Genomic DNA, 21,170 nt, shown 5'->3' on the forward strand with positions numbered 1-21,170 from the left:
CCTTCCCCCCAAACTCCCTCCATTCCCATCTCCTCCAGGGCAAAGCCTTCCCCAATGACTGAGGTCAACCTGGTAGACTCAGTCCAGGTAGGTCTAGTCCCCTCCTCCCAGGTTGAGCCAAACAATCCTGCATAGGCCCCAGGTTTCAAACAGCCAACTCATGCAATGAGCACAAGATCTGGTCCCACTACCTGGATGCCTCCCAAACAGATCAAGCCAATCAACTGTCTCACCCATTCGGAGGGCCTGATCCAGTTGGGGAACCCTCAGCCATTGGTTCATAGTTCATGTGTTTCCATTCATTTGGCTATTTGTCCTTGTGCTTTATCCAACCTTGGTTTCAACAATTCTCGCTCATATAAACCCTCCTCATTCTCGCTAATTGGACTCCCAGAGATCCACCCGGGGCCTAGTCATGGATCTCTGCATCCAGATCCCTCAGTAGTTGGATGAGGTTTCTAGCACAACAATTAGGGTGTTTGGCCATCCCATCACCAGAGTAGGTCAGTTCGGGCTGTCTCTCGACCATTGCCAGCAGTCTGTTGTGGGGGTATCTTTGTGGATTTCTGTGGGCCTCTCTAGCACTTTGCTTCTTCCTATTCTCATGTGGTCTTCATTTACCATGGTCTCCTATTCCTTGTTCTCCCTCTCTGTTGTTGATCCAGCTGGGATCTCCCGCTCCCCCAAGCTCTCTTTCCCTCAACCCTCGCCTTTCACTACCCCCACTCATGTCCAGGCTGTTCATGTAGATCTCATTCCATTTCTCTGTCATTGGGTGATCCCCGTGTCTTTCTTAGGGTCCTGTTTTCCAGGTAGCCTCCCTGGTGATGTGAGTAGCAGACAAGTCATCCTTGTTTCATGTCTAGTATCCTGCTATGAGTGAGTACATACCATGTTTGTCTTTCTGAGTCTGGGTTACCTCACTCAGGATGATTTTTTCTAGATCCATCCATTTGCCTGCAAACCTCATGATATCATTGTTTTTTCTCTGCTGAGTAGTATTCCATTGTGTATATGTACCACATTTTGTTTATCCATTCTTCAGTTGAAGGGCATCTAGGTTGTTTCCATGTTCTGGCTATTACAAACAATGCTGATATGAACATAGCTGAACAAGTGCTCTTATGGTGTGGTTGAGCATTCCGTGGGTATATGCCCAAGAGTGGTATAGCTGGATCTTGGGGGAGATGGATTCCCAATTTTCTAAGAAAGCGCCATATTGATTTCCAAAGTGGTTGTACAAGCTTGCATTTCCAGCAGCAGTGGAGGAGAGTTCCCCTAGCTCCACATCCTCTCCAGCATAAGGTGTCTTCAGTGTTTTTGATCTTAGCCATTCTGACAGGCATAAGGTGGTATCTCAGAGTTGTTTTGATTTGCATTTCCCTGATGATTAGGGATGTTGAGCAATTCCTTAAATGTCTTTCGGCCATTTGGGTTTCCTCTGCTGAATAGGTTTAATTTATATAAATACATTCAAATTTTTATTATAAACTCTACTGTCTAAAATCATGATTTGATTCCAATTTGGGAAGTATTATGTATGACACTGTTACAGAACAATATTTTAAATACCACTATGTGAACATAAAGGCACCTTTATATTAAGCTTATACATGGTATTGAAATTTTGGAGAGTGTGGCATGCATGAATTGTAAATTTATAGATATTACAATCATCCAAATTTTATGGAAAAAGTTATACAGTCTCTAATAGCTAATGATCATATGTGCTTCATCTAATTTCTTTGATGTTTGATCAACATACTTGTTAATTTAAAACTTTTTGTTGAATGTATAGTGATATTTCATGTTTTTAATTCTTATATTTGGACAGCTAATAAGTTTAATTCCATTTCAGTTGTGTATTATTCCTTTTGTGTGATATCTGTTTTTCTATTGCATGATCTACTTTTGTTTTAGTAATTCATTGTAGGAATTTAAATAAATATTCTGGACACCAATCTTTCTTTGGTTATAATTTCTATATTAACAGGCACTTAATATTTTACTCATTAATGATATATTTTAATGAATACATGTTTGTGTTAACTATATTCCAATTAATGTTGCCTTTACATTGGCTATGTTTTAGTCTAAAGGGAAAAATATCTCTTTTCAGGTCTTGAAGCTTTTCTTGGATAAACCTCTAGAAGCATTAATTATTTACAATTTATATACACTTCACCTGGCACTGTTTTGAGAGCAAGAGATTGGTACCCATATATTCCATACACATTTTCTCAAGACAGCAGTACTTACTGCAAAAATCAATGATGCTTAGTATCACATTTGTATAAATATATTCAAACATTTATATACACAACCAGATCAGGTTAGGAACTCTAAGCAGTTGAATTTTCAACTAATCTATTTGACTACCACCACTATGCTTAGTGGCAGCATTGATAATAGTTGTAGTGTAAAAGATGATAAGAGAAAGTTAAACATGCCAAGCATTATCATTTATCCAATACCAAGTGGTCAGCTCTGATGGAGTGTGTGTGTGTGTGTGTGTGTGTGTGTGTGTGTGTGTGTGTGTGTGTGTGTGTTAAAAATAATAAGAAAAAAGAGACCATGATGCTGAGAGGAAGCATAAGGAGGTATGTGGGAGGGGCTGGTGGAAGAAAGAGAAGGGGAAATTATGTAATTATATATATTTTATTTAAATGAATAATAAAGAGGAAAAAGAAAATACTGAAGATTATCACAATATGGAACAATATTAGTGCCATTAGGAAAATATTTGAACTGAATTCCTCTGAGTGAAATGCAATGACATAGTTGGAAAACTGAGTGGAACAGAAGATGAATAATTGAGAGTTAGTGTATTAGATGATTAATGTAATTAGGGAATTTGTTTACAAGTGCTTACTAAAAGGAGACTTCTACCCTACAAGAGAGACTAGGAAATAGATGTGCTACTTTTTAATGAGGTTTCACAAAGATGGCTCTTATGTCAGTCTCAAAGACATATCTGAGTTAGAGAAGATTGATAGCCCATAGAAGTAGATAATTAATTTACAGTTATAAGTTTCTAAAGTAAGCATTATAAGAAAAGGAAGTTCACTATAAACAATTTAAGGAACCTGAGGGGGGTGCCAATTCTTTTCTCAATAACCAGTTGGTCAATAAAAACTATTTGTACTTGTTTCTTTCAATTTAAATATTATTTGTGTCTGTAGTATTTCAACATAAATTTGAAAATCAGCTTTTTAGTTGATGTTAAAAATTATGTTGTAGTTGAAACTGTATTATATTGAATTGTAGGTGAATTTGTAAAGGACATTTTTATTAACATGTCTTTCAGTTCATAGATGTGGAATAACTTTCATATACCTAGTATTTTTTTATTTCTTTTCAATACTTTTTAAAGTTTTCAAATTAGAAGGTCTTGAGGTTTTTAAAGATACTGACGATTTTGTTATTTTTGTTGTTATAAGTAGTATGCTTGAAATAGTTCATTATCAGTTTGCTTTTTCTGATTTGGAAGAATACAATTAAGTTTCGTTTGGGGATTTGCATCAATAGACTATAAGTTTACTTATTAATTTCAGTAGTTTATAGAAACAGTGTAGCTATATTAATAGGTTGTTGTGAGTGATGACTGTTTTATTTCTCTCCTTCCAATCATTATTCATTTTATCACTTTTACTTGCCTTATTGGATAGTGAGTCATCCTTTTAGGTGTCACAGGTAAGGCTACTAATCCATAAGTTTGTTGTAGGTACCTGTGGCCTTTAAGTGTATATTTTATTACAAAATTGTTTGGGGGAGTAAATTCTATTAATAGAACACATTTGTGAATTTTGTGATAAAATAACTTGATTTATGAAACAATGTGGCTGAGGTATATAAATCATTTATATGGTAGCATATTTTATTTATTAATATATGATTAACATTTTCTCATTATATCCATAAAAATCAGCTATCTACTTTTATGTCAGCTTGACACATTGAGTCATCTGACAGGAGAAAACCTCAGTTAAGAAAATGGCTTCATATGATTGGGCTGTAGGCAAGCCTGTAGGGAATTTTCTTAATTAGTGATTGATGTGGGAGGGCCCAGCCATTGTTGGGGAGTGTCCTGGATTCTATAAGAAAGCAGGCTGAGCAAACCATGAGGAGCAAGCTAATAATAAGCATTAGTAGGCATACAACTTCTATTTTATTTTCATTTTCTTTTATATTTTCATGTTCTAGATTTTTCAATTTATATTTAAGTTTAAGCAGTTTCCATATTATATATTTAGCATTTGAGCTACCAAAATGACAACATAGTCATATAATGTTATATTTGACCCACATAATAATTTATAATAATTTGTTATGTAATATATGAAATTGAGATATGACATAAAGGAAGAAATTTCTAACCTTTCTGGCAAATGCAGTTGATCTGATAGTTCTTGGCCTATTTACCCTCATATCAACCTCAGGAGAAATCAAGAAGCTCTTGATTTCTTTAACATGGGCTTTAAATCTAGCTCATCCTCATCAATCCTCTATTATCTCAGTATTATTTAATTCATTTTACTTTGTACATATATCAAAATTTGTGATTTTTTTCCATATGCAGTGGTATACATCTATAATCCCAATATTGGGAAACTGAGACAGGAAGATCATGAATTTGGGATTTTAAAAGATTAAGAAAATGAGTCATTTCTTATAGAATGCAGACTGTTTCAAGACAATATTTAGAATGGAGCACAGGACGTATCTGCTGTCCATAATTTGCTTTCAATTACAGTATATATTGAAGCATAGTCCTGTTTAAGATGGGAAAGTGAAAGGTGTTTCAGGTCTTTTGTGAAGTTTATATCTCATGGGCTCCAGAGAAAATATGAAAATTTGTAATTTTAATTCCTACAGACATGTTTGATGTGTCTTCTATTAATATTTTGTAGCATTTCAGAATTTTTGCATTTGGTAAAAGGCTGATTTTCTATCATCTGAGCTGCAAATCTTCACCAATCCCTGCCACCTCAATAATTGATCACCACTTCCAGAGTACTTTCATATATGTAGCCTTGTCTGACCTTAGCATAAGATGGGTTTGAGACTACCAGAACAGATACTGTTGCCTGCTTTTTCCTAGGGGCACATAACTGAAACAGACTTTGTGCCATGATTGAGTTTCCCAACAGGTGTTACTGAATTGGGCAAGCACAGGCCTTTTTTATGCTGTCTATGAATTAAGATTAGGGCTTCTCGCATTAGTACTTTCAAATATTGTTTCTGTATTATTAGTGATTATAGTAAGTTTTCACAATCTGTTTTCTGAGATGGATAGGTCAGAATGGCATACAAAAGTGGTTCTCAATCTATGGGTCAAAACCCCTTTGGGGATTGAGTGGTCCTTTCACTTGTGTTGCATATCAGATATCCTGCATATCAGGTATCCTGCATATCAGATATCCTGCATATCAGGTATCCTGAATATCAGGTATCCTGCATATCAGGTATTTACATCATGATTCATAACAGTAGCCAAATTACAGTTATGGAGTAGCAACAAAAATAATTTTACGGCTGAGGGTCACAACAACATGAGGAACTGTATTAAAGGTTTCCTCATTAGGAAGGTTGAGAACTACTGCCATAAAACCTTTGCTTCTTTAGGCCTTCAAATTTACCACAAATTACTGGTAAGATAGTTATTTACTAAAGAAGAAAGAGGAAGATTTACAAGACAGTAATCAGTGTTTATAGTTACACTGGTAATATTCATCTCTGAGATATTAACCAGAAAGTTAAGGAGTCTGTCTACTTCAGATTTCCAAGTTGTAAGGAGCAGTAAAATATCTACCAGCCAAGGAATTGCTGAGAATGTGATGAATGCTACAAAGAAGTTTGCATGGTAAAAATGATCCTTACTTTCTGGTATCACTGTTGACTAGACCTGAGGGAGCTGGAGAATACAGAGTTTACTAAGCTGCCAAACAACATTAAATAACACCATGCAAACAAGAAAGATGGGGTGGCCTTTGTGCATGTATTCATTATCACTTCTTAGGATTCATAAAGAAAATAATATGTGGAACTGAATGGAATGGTAGACAAAGAGCGTGATTCTGTCATTACGTTTTCAGTATAGTCACCAAGGCAAAATTTCATTAACAAATCTGACAGTTAAATTTACTGCTTAAAATTAAGTACCATCAAACACTACAAAGTTTTTATTTAAAAATGCAAGTATTTTCAGATTTTCCATGTGATTAAACAAATGTGCAGTTAGAATGTCATATATATCTTAGATCAGATTATATTAAGGTTAAAATTCTTGTTAAGTGGGTTAGATAACATGTGTGCATGCTTTAGAGCAACCATCAACCTGTTTCATATATTTAGGCAGGAGCTAGCACAAGATCATTTAAAGAGAACTAAGAGGATTTTTATGATAAACTTCCACTAAGTGTTTCTTGATACTCCAGACTGTGTTTTTCTACCCTACATTATATTTTGAGGAAGGTATAAGATGTGCCATTTTAAATATTCACCTTCAGTTAACTGTGTAAAATCTTCGAATTGGAGAAAAAGTCAGAAAAATCGTCAAAACGTTATTCAGAAAGACTGCCACATTTCTTGCTTCATAATGGTTTTATGGTTTTTTGTTCAATAAGTAACTTGATGTCATTATTGTTTTACCTCTGTTGAGATGGAGCTGCTTATATTGGTAAGTGCATGGTTACATACAAAGTGAAAATTAGGATTCAAGAAAATGTTAGTTTTCAGAAGGACTGTAGCCAGACGTTTTCCTGTGTCCCAGCTGGCCAACAGTCAGGACAAATATCTCCAACTTGCATCCCCCAAGTACGCACACAGAGGTTTATATTAATTATAACTCCTCGGCCATAAGCTCAGGCTTATTACTGACTAGCTCTTACACATAAATTAACCAATAATTCTTATTTATGTTTAGCCACATGGCTTGGTACCTTTTCTCAGTTCTGCCTTGTCATCTTCCTTCCTGTTTCTGCCTGGCTTCTTCTAACTCAGCCTTCCTCTTCCCAGAATTCTCCTTGTCTGCATATCCCACCTATACCTCCTGCCTGGCTACTGGCCAATCATTAGCATTCAGAGCAACCAATCAGAGCAACACACATTCACAGCATACAGAATGACATTCCGCAGCACTGTTCCATACACAATTCATTTAGCTGGGGGTGTGTTATCAAGTCTTCAAGTGAAATAAAAGTCTGCTTGCCGGGACTTGGGGATTTAGCTCAGTGATAGAGCACTTGCCTAGCAAGCACAAGGCCCTAGGTTTGGTCCTCAGCTCTGAAAAAAAACAACAACAAACAAAAAAAAGGGAGGGGGGAAGACAGAAAATTGAAACCCTCCCCACCTACTTTCCCAGCACTCGGGAGGCAGAGGCAAGCGGATCTCTGTGAGTTCGAGACCAGCCTGGTCTCCAAAGCGAGTTCCAGGAAAGGCACAAAGCTACACAGAGAAACCCTGTCTCAAAAAACAAACAACAAACAAACAATTAAAAAAAGGTTGCTTGCCGCCTCCGTCTTTTATGAAGCCCACTCCTTTGTGACTGCTCCATTGTGTGGTCCATGGCATGTGACTGTCTTCTTTAGTAGGGCATATTCCTGGCATCACTTTATTTCTTAGTACCAAACACATCAGACACAATTTAGCACTCTCATTCTGTCACAGACATCCTTAACTTCGAGGATTGCTGTGCTTAAGTTTTACCTCCCAGGCTTGTCAAATTCTTGTCATTTATCCAAATGTTCTTTTGACCCTTTTTTACATGTGCTTTGAAAAAGCAACTAAACCAAACAACGGGATCCAGACAACTAATGTTCTTGATTTGGATAACAATATAAGATATGAATAAAGTGAGAGGGAAAAACCCTCTCAAATGTAAATTTGAGCATAACTAAAATTGGAGTTATGTAGATGAATTTTAAAAGTTCTTATTAATAAAATCAAACCTGGAGCCAGGTATTGGGGTGAATGCTGGAAGATCAGAGAAGCAGAACAAGTCACAGCTTCCTCACTTTGTCAATACCTCAGCTAATCCTGTTTCCTCAGACTGGAAGCCTCTGAGTCCTCATCCAAATGGATCTCAGCTGAACTGCTGCTCAAAAGCCTAAAAGCTTAGCTAGCTCTAGTTCCTGGTCCTCACACCTTATATACCTTTCTGCTTCCTGCCATCACTTCCTGGGATTAAAGGCTCTTGTTACCATGCCTGGCTGTTTCCAATGTGGCTTTGAACATGCCTTTGGAATGTTAGGATTAAAGGTGTCTGTGCCACCATTTTCTGGCCTCTGTATCTAGTGGCTGTTCTGTACTCTGACCCCAGATAATTTTATTAGGGTACACAATATATTGGGGAACACAATATCACCACAGAGTTATGATTTTTTAGTCCATGAAAATGTGTTAGAGTAAGGCTGAACCTAAATGAGTATATAAATAGAACTAAATTTATTTTTCTCACTTCGCATATGTTATGATTCACTGCTTTTGCATTTACGATTACAATGTTTATCTAGCACCACAGATATATATATATATATATATACAGATATATATATAGAGAGAGATATCTATATATATATATATTATTTCTAAACCCTTAAGGGATTCTTGCACTTAAAGATGACATTGGAGGAACACTAAGTAAATATACATCATTTTCCTCTACAGACTGTTTAAATACTTTTGCTGTTGTTACTTAAAAATTATTTAGCTTCCTATCCATACTGTTTGATCAAATTATTTATACTTGCTTAATAACTTTGTTACTGTCATTCAAGCAATGACATAAATAAGTGATTTTGATAGATTCTAGAGCTGACTGATTACCTTCCCAGTGTTTAGTTGCAACATGTGAATTTTAATGAAGGTCAATGTTTTAAAGTAATGCACAGATAAATCTATAAATTTCAGCAATCACCATATATCTCTGTATACTGCTCGGTATTCTTTGGAGATATATAATAAATGTTGGATATATTAAATATGTATAATACAAAAATAGTTCTACTTTCCTTACTATTTATACAAAGATCACCATAAACTGTTAATACATATTGCAGCACAAAAGACTTTGAGTCAGTTTATTGAGCATTTGTCAAGAATAAGAAAGACTTAAACCATGAAATGTGCTACTAAAACTATATAAATAATAGATTTCAAGATCAAACATCTTTTCATAATGTCTTCTAATTGCATTATGAGGGCAAAAGAGTAAAATAGCTAGCAATAGTGAGCTCATAGAAGATTTGAAGCAAAAGCCATTTCTAAGCAAAATATAGTAGTTTGTGATGCTCTCATACCTTTCCGAAGGCGAAACACTGTACAGTCCCTCATACTGTTTCATAGTTTTTTTCAAAGGAGTATAAATGATTTCGCTATACATTCCTTGTAAAATAATCAGTATATCTCATGTATGTTTTGTGTTTGTGAGGAATCCATAATAGAAAATATCCCAGTGGATCTTTTAATCTAGTTAATGTATTTTCTTATTGTTCAGTATGCAAGAAGTCTAAGATCAAGAATATTCGGAGAGTCTTATAAGTATGAATGTCAGGGGACTGCCATCTTCCTGTGTCTTTATATGGTCTCTGTTCTATGTGCACATGCTTGATCTTTCTCTGCAGAATTTCTTTTTTAGGGATACAAGGAAAAGTAATTTAGAGTCCACCAACATAGATCCATTTTAAAATAAACTATGTTTTAAATGAAGTCTTGACAAATAGAAATATACCTTAAGCTAAAGGTAGGGTGTAACATTGCAACAAAAATTTGGAGGAATAATTCAGTGAATACCTCTGTTGTGTTGTGCTTAGTACATTAGGTTTTTCAATAAAAATGAATAAATTCATTATTTATGAATAAATAAACTAGAAATTATAAACTCTAAGTCACATAGTGGGTAAATCAAATCTAAAACAATGAATTGTCAATTCAATCATTATTTGGACACAAATAGTATTTTAAATGTCATTCTTGAAATAGTTGTCATAAATAGTTCAGTTAGGTACCTAAAAGAATGTTTAATTATCAGTGCTTTAGTGTTCACAAAATGTGTAACAAATTGTACAACAAGTATTTCTTTTCTTTTAAATATATCAAATATTTGTAGACAATATTAATGATGAAACCTTTTATTGGACTATATAGGCTGTCCTACTAAAATAAAAAAACAATAATTAATTTATAGAGATGTAATTTGAAAATGCTCCTTCATACTGCTGTATTCGTTTTACTTGTAACACTACTGAGATAATACTTTAGATTTAGATATGATTATAATTAAAAACTTTAAAATTTTAAATAATCATTACTTTTAGAAAACCCCAAAGCTTCTTTCTAATAATTCATTGGCTTAAAGTAGTTGATGTAATTGTTTTAAGTTGGTATATTTCTTATGATTGTGTTGCATTGCTTTCTCACTGATATGGTTTCCATAATCAACAAATGTAATTCAAAAGGAGCTGACTAGAAATGAAACCAAAAAACAAAGAAAATAAGTTACATTATGATGATAGCAACAAAATTTTTATTGACATTTCTGCAGAAAAATCTGAAAATGCATTTGCTACTGAACAGCTATAATAACATAGTAAAATGTTTTCCATTTGCTGCTTCCTCATAAATGGAATTTCCACTTAGAAATAAAGGTAGATGAAACAATTTTATAAGTATTTTGATCTTCAAGCCACTTACCAATATGTAAATATTTTCTTGGTATTATATACGTTTGCAGTGTTTCACTCAAGCATCAATATTGATAAAGTGAGTAAATTGATGCAAAATGGTAGATATTGTGATGAGATATTATTTCAAAATATGGAATGAGGTAATCAGGAAACACTTTATAATTTCTATACATATTAGTTACATTGTTTCAAAAATAGGATTTGTACTTTCCATTACTCTGATTTTTTATAAAATATAACAGGTTTTGTAATATGTCTAGCTTTAGTGATCCAGTAGCTATGAGAAAATATCATTTATATGAAAAAAAAGAGTAAAAAGTTAAAAACTTGAGGCTCTGAAGTCCTTAAAGTAAATGACACAATTTTGAAACATAAAACACTGTGACATTTATTCTCCAATATATAAAACATTATACTATTCTCCAATTCAAAAGTATTGTCAACGATGTTGGTTCATGTTACATATTAAAATAGTGTATAGATGTAGACACAAGGACACAGTAAATCCATGGCAGCTAGTTTTCAGAGAACAGCAGTATTTTATCACTGTTGTAATTAACAGACAGAAGATTTGATACTTTTCTAATAGTCAAGAATTTTATAATAATCAAGATAATAGAAACAATCAATGCATAGAAAACTAAAAATGACTAAGAATTGTCTTTAGACAACTCTAATTACTGATGCATTATTAAAATAAGAATGTTTAGTTTTGCTTTGTGTCTAATATTTAGACCTTTACTTCAAAGGGTATATTTTCAGATCTAAAGGAGACATTTATTTTAGATGTTCTCATTGGAAAATCTTTTCTGTCTTTTTCTATTGACACATAAGAGTTGTTCATCTATATGGGACACAGTGTAATATTTTCATATGTTTTATATTGTATATTGATCCTTTATGATTCTCCATTTTATCTTTTCTGTTTTACACTTATAGAGACATTCAAAAAATGGTTGGAGAACTACTTTAGATTGCATTCAAATATCTCTGCTTTTGAATGAAAGGTGGAAGAGTGAAGTAATCTGAAAGGATATAAAAGGCACATTGCTTACCTAATTATGAGCAGAAACAGGAAAGCTATTCTTTAGAGGAGATTCAAAATGGGATACTTTGGGAAAGCATCCCTGCCATTTTAAATGAGATTGTGTTACAACTCTTTAATAATGTGATTGATTTCCCCCATCTTCAGGTATTGGGAGATCGATGGGCAAATATCTGCAGGTGGACTGAAGAGCGCTGGGTTCTTTTACAAGATATTCTTCTAAAATGGCAGCGTTTTACTGAAGAACAGGTGCGTTTTTGTAGGAGGAAATTGGGGCTTTCATGAAACTGAACAGGTGTTAAATTGGACAAGTAACAAAAGGATCTATTTTAAATAATTCTTCTTTGATCCCTTTCAGTGCCGTTTTAGCACATGGCTTTCAGAAAAAGAAGATGCAATGAAGAAGATTGAAACAAGTGGCTTTAAAGATCGAAATGAAATGGTATCAAGTCTTCAAAAAATATCTGTAGGTCTATTTTGCTTTCAATAATTTTTAAAACTCAATAATACAATTACTTTTGAACATTGTCTATTTTATCTTGTCTTAAACCACATAGTCATTTTTATGCTTTGATTACAGATTATTCACAGTTGTTATCTGTACTTTTCTTAATCAAAGTTGAAAAAGGTATAGATATGCTTTAAAATTATTTTTAAGCAAAATAGTTTTTATAGGCATACCCAGAGTAAAAGTTCAGTTAAATTAAAAGCAACACCAAGAAGCATTTTTTTTTTTGCTTTCCATATAAATTTTAAACAACGTATTTTAAAAGAGACAGACCTAAAGGTAATCCTTGGAGTAGTTCATAAAAAGAATACAATATATTTATCCTCCCATCTATGGTACTGAACATTAGTTTGACAAATAATAATCAAATAGTGTAGATAGTACATAAACTTCTCAGTTAGGAGACTGGATTCAAGGTTAGGTAACCTAATAGAATGAAGGAGAAAATACCTGAATGAAAATAATGGTAATTTAGTTTCACCTATGTTAAGATGAAACTACCACATCTATGTGAAAACACCTACTTGTCAACAGATATACCAGACTCTCAGAAATTGATACCTAACTAGTTAATTCTTGGAGGACAAGTAAACATGCTGCAGAGAGACTGGGTACTGAAAAATAATAAGTAAAAAGGGCAGAAATTCAGGCAATATGTACAACTGAGTGAAGGACAGAGTACAAAGAAATCTTAATAAGCATTAGAATTCAAGAATGTAAGAAGAGAGAAAATGACATTGTAAGAGTCAGAAGAAGTCTGTGGATAGAGTTCATTGGGTGGGGTGCTTGCCTAACATGCATCAATTCCTCCATTAGACCTCCAGCACCACATAAATTGCACACATTGGTTTACACCCATAATGCTAGCACTTGGAGGTAGAAGCAGGGGGATCAGGATCTCAAGTTTATCCTTCAAAACATAGTGAAAGTTCCAGGCCAGCCTTGGATGCATGAGACCTTTTTTCAAAAGAAAGTGAAAAAAATATTATAAAGAAGAGCATGGTGTACATTGCAATTTGCCACAAAGATAGAAGGGCAAATTGAGTAAAGTTTATACCTTTTCTAGAGGACAGGATGCATGGCCTCCATATCCTTAGGCAAAAAATGTGTGGAAATCATCTTTTCAAAAAAAGATGGATCCTTTGAGTCAATAAATGGTTGGCAACTAATTATGACAATTTAGTCATGCACTCTGATAAAAATAAGACTATTATGAATGGAAATAGAGGCCATGGACGAATGCTGATTATTGGCTTTCACCCAGTCACCTTTCTTATAGCACCCAAGACCACCCACCCTGTAGTGGGACTGCCCCCACCAATTATCAGTCAAGCAAATGGTTCACAGACATGACTCCAGGACATCATGATGGAATCACTTCCTCAATTGAGATAATCTCTTCCCAGCTATGTCTGGGTTTGTGGCAAGTTGACAAACCCTGTGAATATGGGCACTCTTTCTGTTTACTGTCATGCCCTTAGCCTTCAGAATAATGAGTCACACATATTAATCATTCAATAAGTAGTTACTGTATAGTACCAGTCACAGAAATCTCTATAAGAAATAAAGATTGTAGAACACTTAATTCAGAACACTGAAAAGGTGAGCATTGGTTGTCTTTAGAATTACTATTACTATATAGCAAATAACTTGAATTTTTTAAAGACGTGAATTTTATATTATCTTCATGGGTTTTGTAGATCACTATCACTCGGTATGTACAGAATGAGATGATTCGTCTCTGTTTCTCAATATTTAGACTCTCTGTATATAAGTGAGTAGGAACTAGAATAACCTGAAATTGCTCTTTCATTAATAAATGTGCTACCTCAGCATGGATGCTTTGAAATCCGGAGTTTCTGACTAAACCTCTTTGCCATTACTGTGTTTCCTGTCATCATGGCATGAGTGCTTTGAGTAGTCAGAATTCATACATGCACATTATTCCTGCAACTGAGACTTAACCTAAAACTTTATTTAGCATCAATGCTTTTCTACTTGGTTGAAGCAGTCATAAATCCGCCTAGATCTCATGAAAAGCAAATAGATTTCATCCCTTTATGAAGAAACATCAAGGCCAAATGATAGCGGAGCATCTGAGATTTATTTGACAGTCATATCCAGAATGTATTATGTCAGAATATTATTAATTTATTTTGTATGATAACAGATACCAATTCTGATGCCTACTGCTAGTTACTATCTATACTTCTGATTAGCTTTACTGATCAATAAAGTTGTTGTTAGGAAGCAACCAAGTGACAAAGTCCAAATGCCATAAAGCTAGTATATCCTCAATTGAATTACAAGTTACAGTTCTGTCAGATAAGCTACTTAGTTGATTTGAGAAGAGGAAATTGAAGTCTAGGAAAATCTAGGCATGACATATATCAGGGATTATATAACACTGGTAGCTAAGTTACAATAAGCACTAAGATATCTAGACTCAGGTCCAGGCCTCTCAAACTATTTTTATGCTCCTCGTATCATTTTCTTTACTGGAAACAAAGTGGCTGTGATTCCAAACTGTCACTTCCAACCATCATATGCTACTATGTGGCATTTTGTGAATAAAAGACTTTCCCAGACTCAGGACGATGAAAATTCTGAGTGAAGTCTCAATAAAATCTGAATGTGATTAAAATTCATATTATGTCACCTTAGCTATGAACAAAGTGAAAATATATTTTGTATAATTCTTACCATTTGATAGTTTAAGCCAATTAACAAAACCTGACAGCTGGTCTAGAATTGGAGGTAAAATTCCCCTGCTGACTCAGGCAGTGAATAAGAATTTAATGTTCATTAAAATATGTCACAATCTGAGACCCAAAACAGGTACCATCTGTTACCAGTTCCTACTATATGCCTAGGTATCGATTCAGTGTTCTAAAATTCTCTTTTATTTACAATCTGTAAAATTTCTTTTGAAATATTATCACTAATAACCTGTGTAATTTTTGAATACTTTTTGTTAGGGTTGTTATCTGGAAAGTTTGGTATTTCATTTCTTCTAGATCAGTGATATACATAAATAAAACTGTCTATATTATTCCGATCCGAATATTACAAACTAAAGAGAAAATTCAGGCTTTATGAGGTGAATTCTAGGAATTACTAAATTGTATAAATTATCCCAGGAAAGCCCATCTCCAGAAGAAATCTGCTCTGGAGACTGTTGCTGTTTGTCTGAAAAAGGACAACACTCAGAAATATGGAGATGCAAGAGTATATCACCCAAGGGTTTCAGAAAGGCTGTTTATTTACCTGTGCATATGAAAGCTCAGAAAGTCTTTGTGAAAAGTACTGTTTTATACTGACTTGGTGCCATGAAAACAATTCCTCTGATGACTCTCAATGAATTTATCTTAATAAAATCAATGCTTTCAAAAATATGTTCCTTAAATCAGTGGTTTCAGCATCACAAATATACATATTAATATTCTTACAAATATAAAGAAATATAAATTCTTAGGTTCTTCCCAAGTGTGATGACTTGTATATTCTGCAAGGAGGAGCCAGGAATCTGTATTTTAATGAGCATACTATATGATTCTAATATTCTCTGAAGTTTAGAGACACTGTAATCAACCAACCTACTGCAGTACTGAAACAGGTGATTGGAATGGAATGGACTACTTCATATATTTTTTTTCCATAAATCACTGCTGAAAAAAAATGATGCATTATTCAATTTCTCCAGTGTAAGAGAAATTGTGATGGCATTATCCTCCTGTGCATACTCCTGGTGAGAAGAGGGTGAAGGTTTCCTGTACCTTTTGTAATTGTATATCACATTTCAAATTCAATTCATCTTCTAACCTTGACCAGGTAGAACTTGTCTACTCTCTTCTTATTGAACAGCATAATCTGTCTCTTTTCTCCATTTACTACTGACTCGACCTGATTTATGTACTGTGGCTTCCTGCAAGCTTAAAAAGCAGGTCTAGGTGCTGGGCTTTTGTGAAAATGAAATGTTTATCTTCTTTTATTGTCCTAGCCCTGTGTAAGCTTTTCAGGGTTTTCTTTTGCTTCCTAAACATTTTTAAAAACTTGATTTGAGTGTGCACATGCATGTGTGTGTTTATATGTACATGGATATGGAACAGCACTCCTGTGGTGACACAGGACAACTTTGTGCAGTTGGGTCTTTCCTTCTTATTTTTTGTGAGCTTCTGAGATCGAGTTCAGATTCCATATCTTCCTCAACAAACATTCAGGAAGTACTCTCTATGTCCTTAACATTCACAGACTTAGCCTTAACTCCTTATTTATGAATATTCTTTTGCTTCTATTACTTAGGGAAAATTAAAGCATAGTTATTTAGGATATACACATTAGATTCAAGATTAATATGACATAAAAGCGGGGCATGGTGGCCCATGGTTGTAATACTACCACATGAGAGGAAGAGATAAGATCACTTCAAGTTATAGGTTATCATAGTTTACATAGCAGATTACAGGCCAGGACCAATTAGGGAGACCCTAAATTTAAAATCCAAGTAGAGTTACACAGAGAGATAAGTGTAGTACTCATATGAACAAAACAATTCACCCCAAGGATACACAGAAGAAGATAATTTAAAACTTACAATCAAATGCATCTAGTGTTGCTACAGATTTATTTTCACTCCAATTACTCATTACTATGCAAGAGTCCTTTCTGAAACTGGAAAGTAACGAAAAAAGACAAGGGGAAGGAGAGAGACACCGGGGAAACACAGAGAGAGACAGGGAAAAAACGAAGACGAAATTGAGTCTAAATAACTAATTTGCCACAATCATTTTTAAAAACTCATATTGGGCTGGTCATCTGGCTTTTAAGGTAGAGATGCTGCTGGCTAGCATGAAGAATAAGTCCCTCAAAGAAACCGTTTCTGCAAGTTGTCCTCTAAAATTGCACATGCAATCTGCTGCTTACATTTTACCTTTAGTGTGATTTCTGCATTTGTAATTTTAAAAGGGACTTTAATTTTTGTGATTTTTGCTAAATGCTTTTTTATTTGCTTTAATATTAACCTAGGAATCTTAGTTACATTTATTTAGGCAGAACTAGGATGGACTTTTTTTTCTCAAAGCTTAAGGAAGAATTTTAAGTAGCCACGTGTGTAGGGATAGAAGGTGCACCCACTGTTGAAGCTAAATGCGAGATATATATATTTCAAACCCAGTCTTCTTTAAGCATGAATTTCATATTCCCCTAACAAAATGTTTACATCATTGCCTATGTAGCTTTAATAGTAGGTGCACCTTCTATGACTACACATATGGGTATTTAAATTTCTTCCTTAAGCTTTGAGAAAATAAGCCAATGATGAGTAAGTTTACATCTTTCCATTTTAAATGAAAAGTAAGAGCATGTTATAAAAATTAAGAAGCTATAGTTTCTTACAGTAAAATAAACACATGACAAAAATTAATTAAGAGAAAACAATGAAAATGAGACATCTTCCATAAAAGAATTGGAAGGATTTACAGTAGAATTCAAATTTGACTTTCAGTCCCAGGTAGGTGACATAAACTATGGCTTTACTACTAGTATAAGAATCTACTTAAATTTAATGGAAATCTAACATGATTTTAGCAAATCAAATTCCCCAGTCCTATGTAGGACTGTGCTATGACATTGATAGCTTTGTTATGAATCCAGCTTACATCTCAACTAATACTTTCGATTATAATAATTTTCAAATGGAGAAAATAGTAATTATTAAGAAAAATTAGAAATGAGTTTCACAACTTGTATCCCTCCATAGTATGGCATGAAGGCTGCTCATAAAATTCTCCAAGTAAAACAGCTTCTAAGAAAAGGGCAAGCTAATTGAAGGAGACACTAGAACATTCTGCACTTCATAGCTGTCAATGCAGGTGGCATGCCAAAATATGTTGCATAAAATGTCCCTTGTAGGGGGTTGTATGCATTACTCTCTGTGCACAACACTTTGGTCTGTGATATTTGGTACATCTGCTTCATGATAATTTCTTGGGTCATATGTAATTCTAGATGTTCTTAAGTAAACTTGTATTTGATTTAGAAAGGTATCATAGTTTAGTGTGTATTCACTATCCTTACTGCCAATAGAATAGGGCTGTTGAAAGACTGCAAAATTATTTTATCTTCTTTTTTTGCTTTTCTCTGTTTACAAACAAATATACAGACTAGCATTTGATAACTGGAAATCGTATTCCTTTATGTGAAGGGTGACCTTAGTAGATAATCTACTGATTTCACACTTTATCTATTCCTGAAGGCAGGAATAAACTTCTGCATCAATTCTGAATCTATAAAAAGTATAACAGTTACTTAATATAATACACATGCATTTAGAAAATAAGCAAAGACATTCTGAAGGATTTGATTCATATTCAGTGACTTAGTCACTTCATTTAATTGGGTTTAAAATACTTTAAGAAATAGTAACTCAAAGACTGAGTGTCTGATGCAGTAGTAGAGCACATGCATAAGACATGAGTTCAATACCCAAGGCCACATACACAAAAAGATAAAAAAGCAAATAATCACACAAATAACCACATTTTAAATGACTAATGGTTACAAATAAACATTAAGTTTAGGAAACCACAGAACAATACAGTTTCTACTAACAGATAGAGGAGTGTTAAAATTGTGATTTAAAAAAATACTTCAGTTTTGGCCAAATGAACATAGCATTTCTGAATTCAAAGGCTCATAACCATTCATGTTTTCTCCACTCAACAATGACCCTAACTAATGATAGTATTCATTTGAATTTAATCAGCAGTTAAGAAATTCAGCAATTAAGAAAAAGAGAGAAAGAAATTCAACAATATCTAAAAGCCATCCATCTTCAAATGTTAAAAAAAAAGTGTGTACACGTTGATTTCCTACTGGGGTAACTGTGTCTTTTTGTTTGGCATTCCTTCAAATATGTTAAAGTGAACTTTTAGATGTTTAGTCTACATCTGATGTTTTGTTTTTAGTCTTCAGATTTCTAAGAGAGTGTATTTAGATTGTATTGTTCTACCTAGGGTTTTATAGACCTTCAACACTGTGCAGCTGCATTTACAGCATTTTCTCAGCTATACAAAGGAGCAAAGACACGCAAATGATTGAATTATAGTATTCTAAGACCCATACTTAATTCCATGATTGCTCTTGTTTTGACAGATGTTAAAAATAGATCTAGAAAAGAAAAGACAAACCATGGAAAAACTCAGTTCACTCAAAGAAGATCTCCTTTCAGCACTGAGAAATAAGTCAGTGACTCAAAAGATGGAAATCTGGATGGAAAACTTTGCACAACGTTGGGATAATTTAGCACAAAAACTTGAAAAGAGTTCAACACAAGTAAGTGATATGAAATATTATATTGAAAATTATCTAGGAAATAGTTGAGAACTACATTAAGACAAAAAATACTTTCATGTCCCCAAAGTATTCCATGAGTTTAGTCATTTCCCAGTGTTCAGCTGAATTAAAAACATGCTTACTTTGCTTATACTGGTATTGCAGAACTGGGGAAAGGCAGATGTATGAGAGCCAATTGAACAAACTTATTGCTATCCTACTGGTTCCCTAGGAATGGAAAACTGAATGTTGAAGTAATTAAGCAGAATACTAGGGAACTGTATTATCACTGTCCATTGTGTTATCACAGAGGCTAAGTTACACAAACGTATAAATTTAGATAAGAAAAAGTAGCTAAGTCACAGTAACAGTGTAATATCAGTTTGTGTTGTGAGATTTTGCTATTTTGCTAATTTTAAGAAGTACTGGTGTTTTGAAAGTATTTTGCTGTTGTAGTTAGATAATGGTATAATGGACGGGTATTCAAAACACTTATGTGTGATAATATTTAGCATAATATTTCCCATTACATTTAATCATAAAAGTTTCTTTATAATTGATCACAATTTATAGCTCATTATTCATATACATACCACTATTAAAATAATGACTATACTTAATAGATTTTAAGCAGGCATTTCTCCTATTTTGAGTTAAGTACAGAGAAATTGTCTTCCGGAGACTTGATAACTGCTATGGAGAACTTAAAAATATTAGTTGAAGGATGAAGAAAAATATTAAGATAATGTATCCTGAAACACAATTGAAGAAAAAATATCAGCTCTCATTCATGGTTTTCAATTATACTTACATCTTCCTTTAAAATTGAAATTAATATTTAAAATAAGAAAGGAGTGAATATATAAACATCATTTCTCATGTCATTTTATAATTAAAAATCACCTTTGTTTTCCATTAAACAAATTATATAGATAATCATAATATTATTACTAATGTTTTTATTGTATATGACCCACCTATGGATATTTTGCAGTATTGTAGGGTATCTGAAAACATGAAGCACTAGTAACTTTGAAATGTTTTAATTCAGAAGTATTGTCATTCCTATATGTTCTCATTGGCTCCATAAATTATAATGACAAGAAAATTCTTAGATATAGTATTATAAAGGTCAATATTATTTGATAAAACTAATTCAGAAGATACCACTTTTCACAAATACATTTTTGGAAGTATAATTTTGTCAATAATTTTTTTGCTTTGTCCCGTAACAATATGCCTAAAGCTTTTCATATATTTATGTCTTTATTTTTCCTCAAGAACTTTCACAAATCATGCAATCACAGAGTCAACTCAAGGCTTTGTTTGAGGTTATTAGTTTGTAGGAATAGTGAAACAGAGCAACACAAGGAAATGGTAATTAAAAGATGGGAAGGAAGAAATAACTTGTACATGAAAATTAATTGCTTTTTATCTAACTACAAATTCAGCTTGATCTAAATTGTGTAAGAATTCTAAGAAAAATTGCAGTTAGGATTGTAACTTTAAAGAGATTCACTAAAATTTGTACATTTTTCTTCTGTTACAAGGGAAGGCAACAAGTTTTATTAACAATTTGAACTCAGTGCAGGACTGTAGA

At 33.6% G+C, this 21,170-nt stretch overlaps 1 protein-coding gene across 10 annotated transcripts in view; it reads left to right on the top strand.

Annotated features, from left to right (window-relative positions):
- The window catches only part of Dmd (dystrophin), a 2,242,690-nt gene that overhangs the window by 819,200 nt on the left and 1,402,320 nt on the right, over positions 1-21,170 (top strand). For all 10 annotated transcript variants that reach the window (XM_052732199.1, XM_052732319.1, XM_052732309.1 and 7 more), the window contains 3 exons: positions 11,878-11,979; positions 12,089-12,196; positions 19,391-19,570. In XM_052732199.1, the coding sequence (XP_052588159.1) occupies positions 11,878-11,979; positions 12,089-12,196; positions 19,391-19,570 (390 nt within the window). The remainder of the gene's footprint in view (positions 1-11,877; positions 11,980-12,088; positions 12,197-19,390; positions 19,571-21,170) is intronic.

This window comes from Peromyscus californicus, unplaced genomic scaffold (genome assembly GCF_007827085.1).
Source record: "Peromyscus californicus insignis strain IS unplaced genomic scaffold, ASM782708v3 Scaffold_10__1_contigs__length_136768540, whole genome shotgun sequence".
NCBI classification, from domain to species: Eukaryota; Metazoa; Chordata; class Mammalia; order Rodentia; family Cricetidae; genus Peromyscus; species Peromyscus californicus.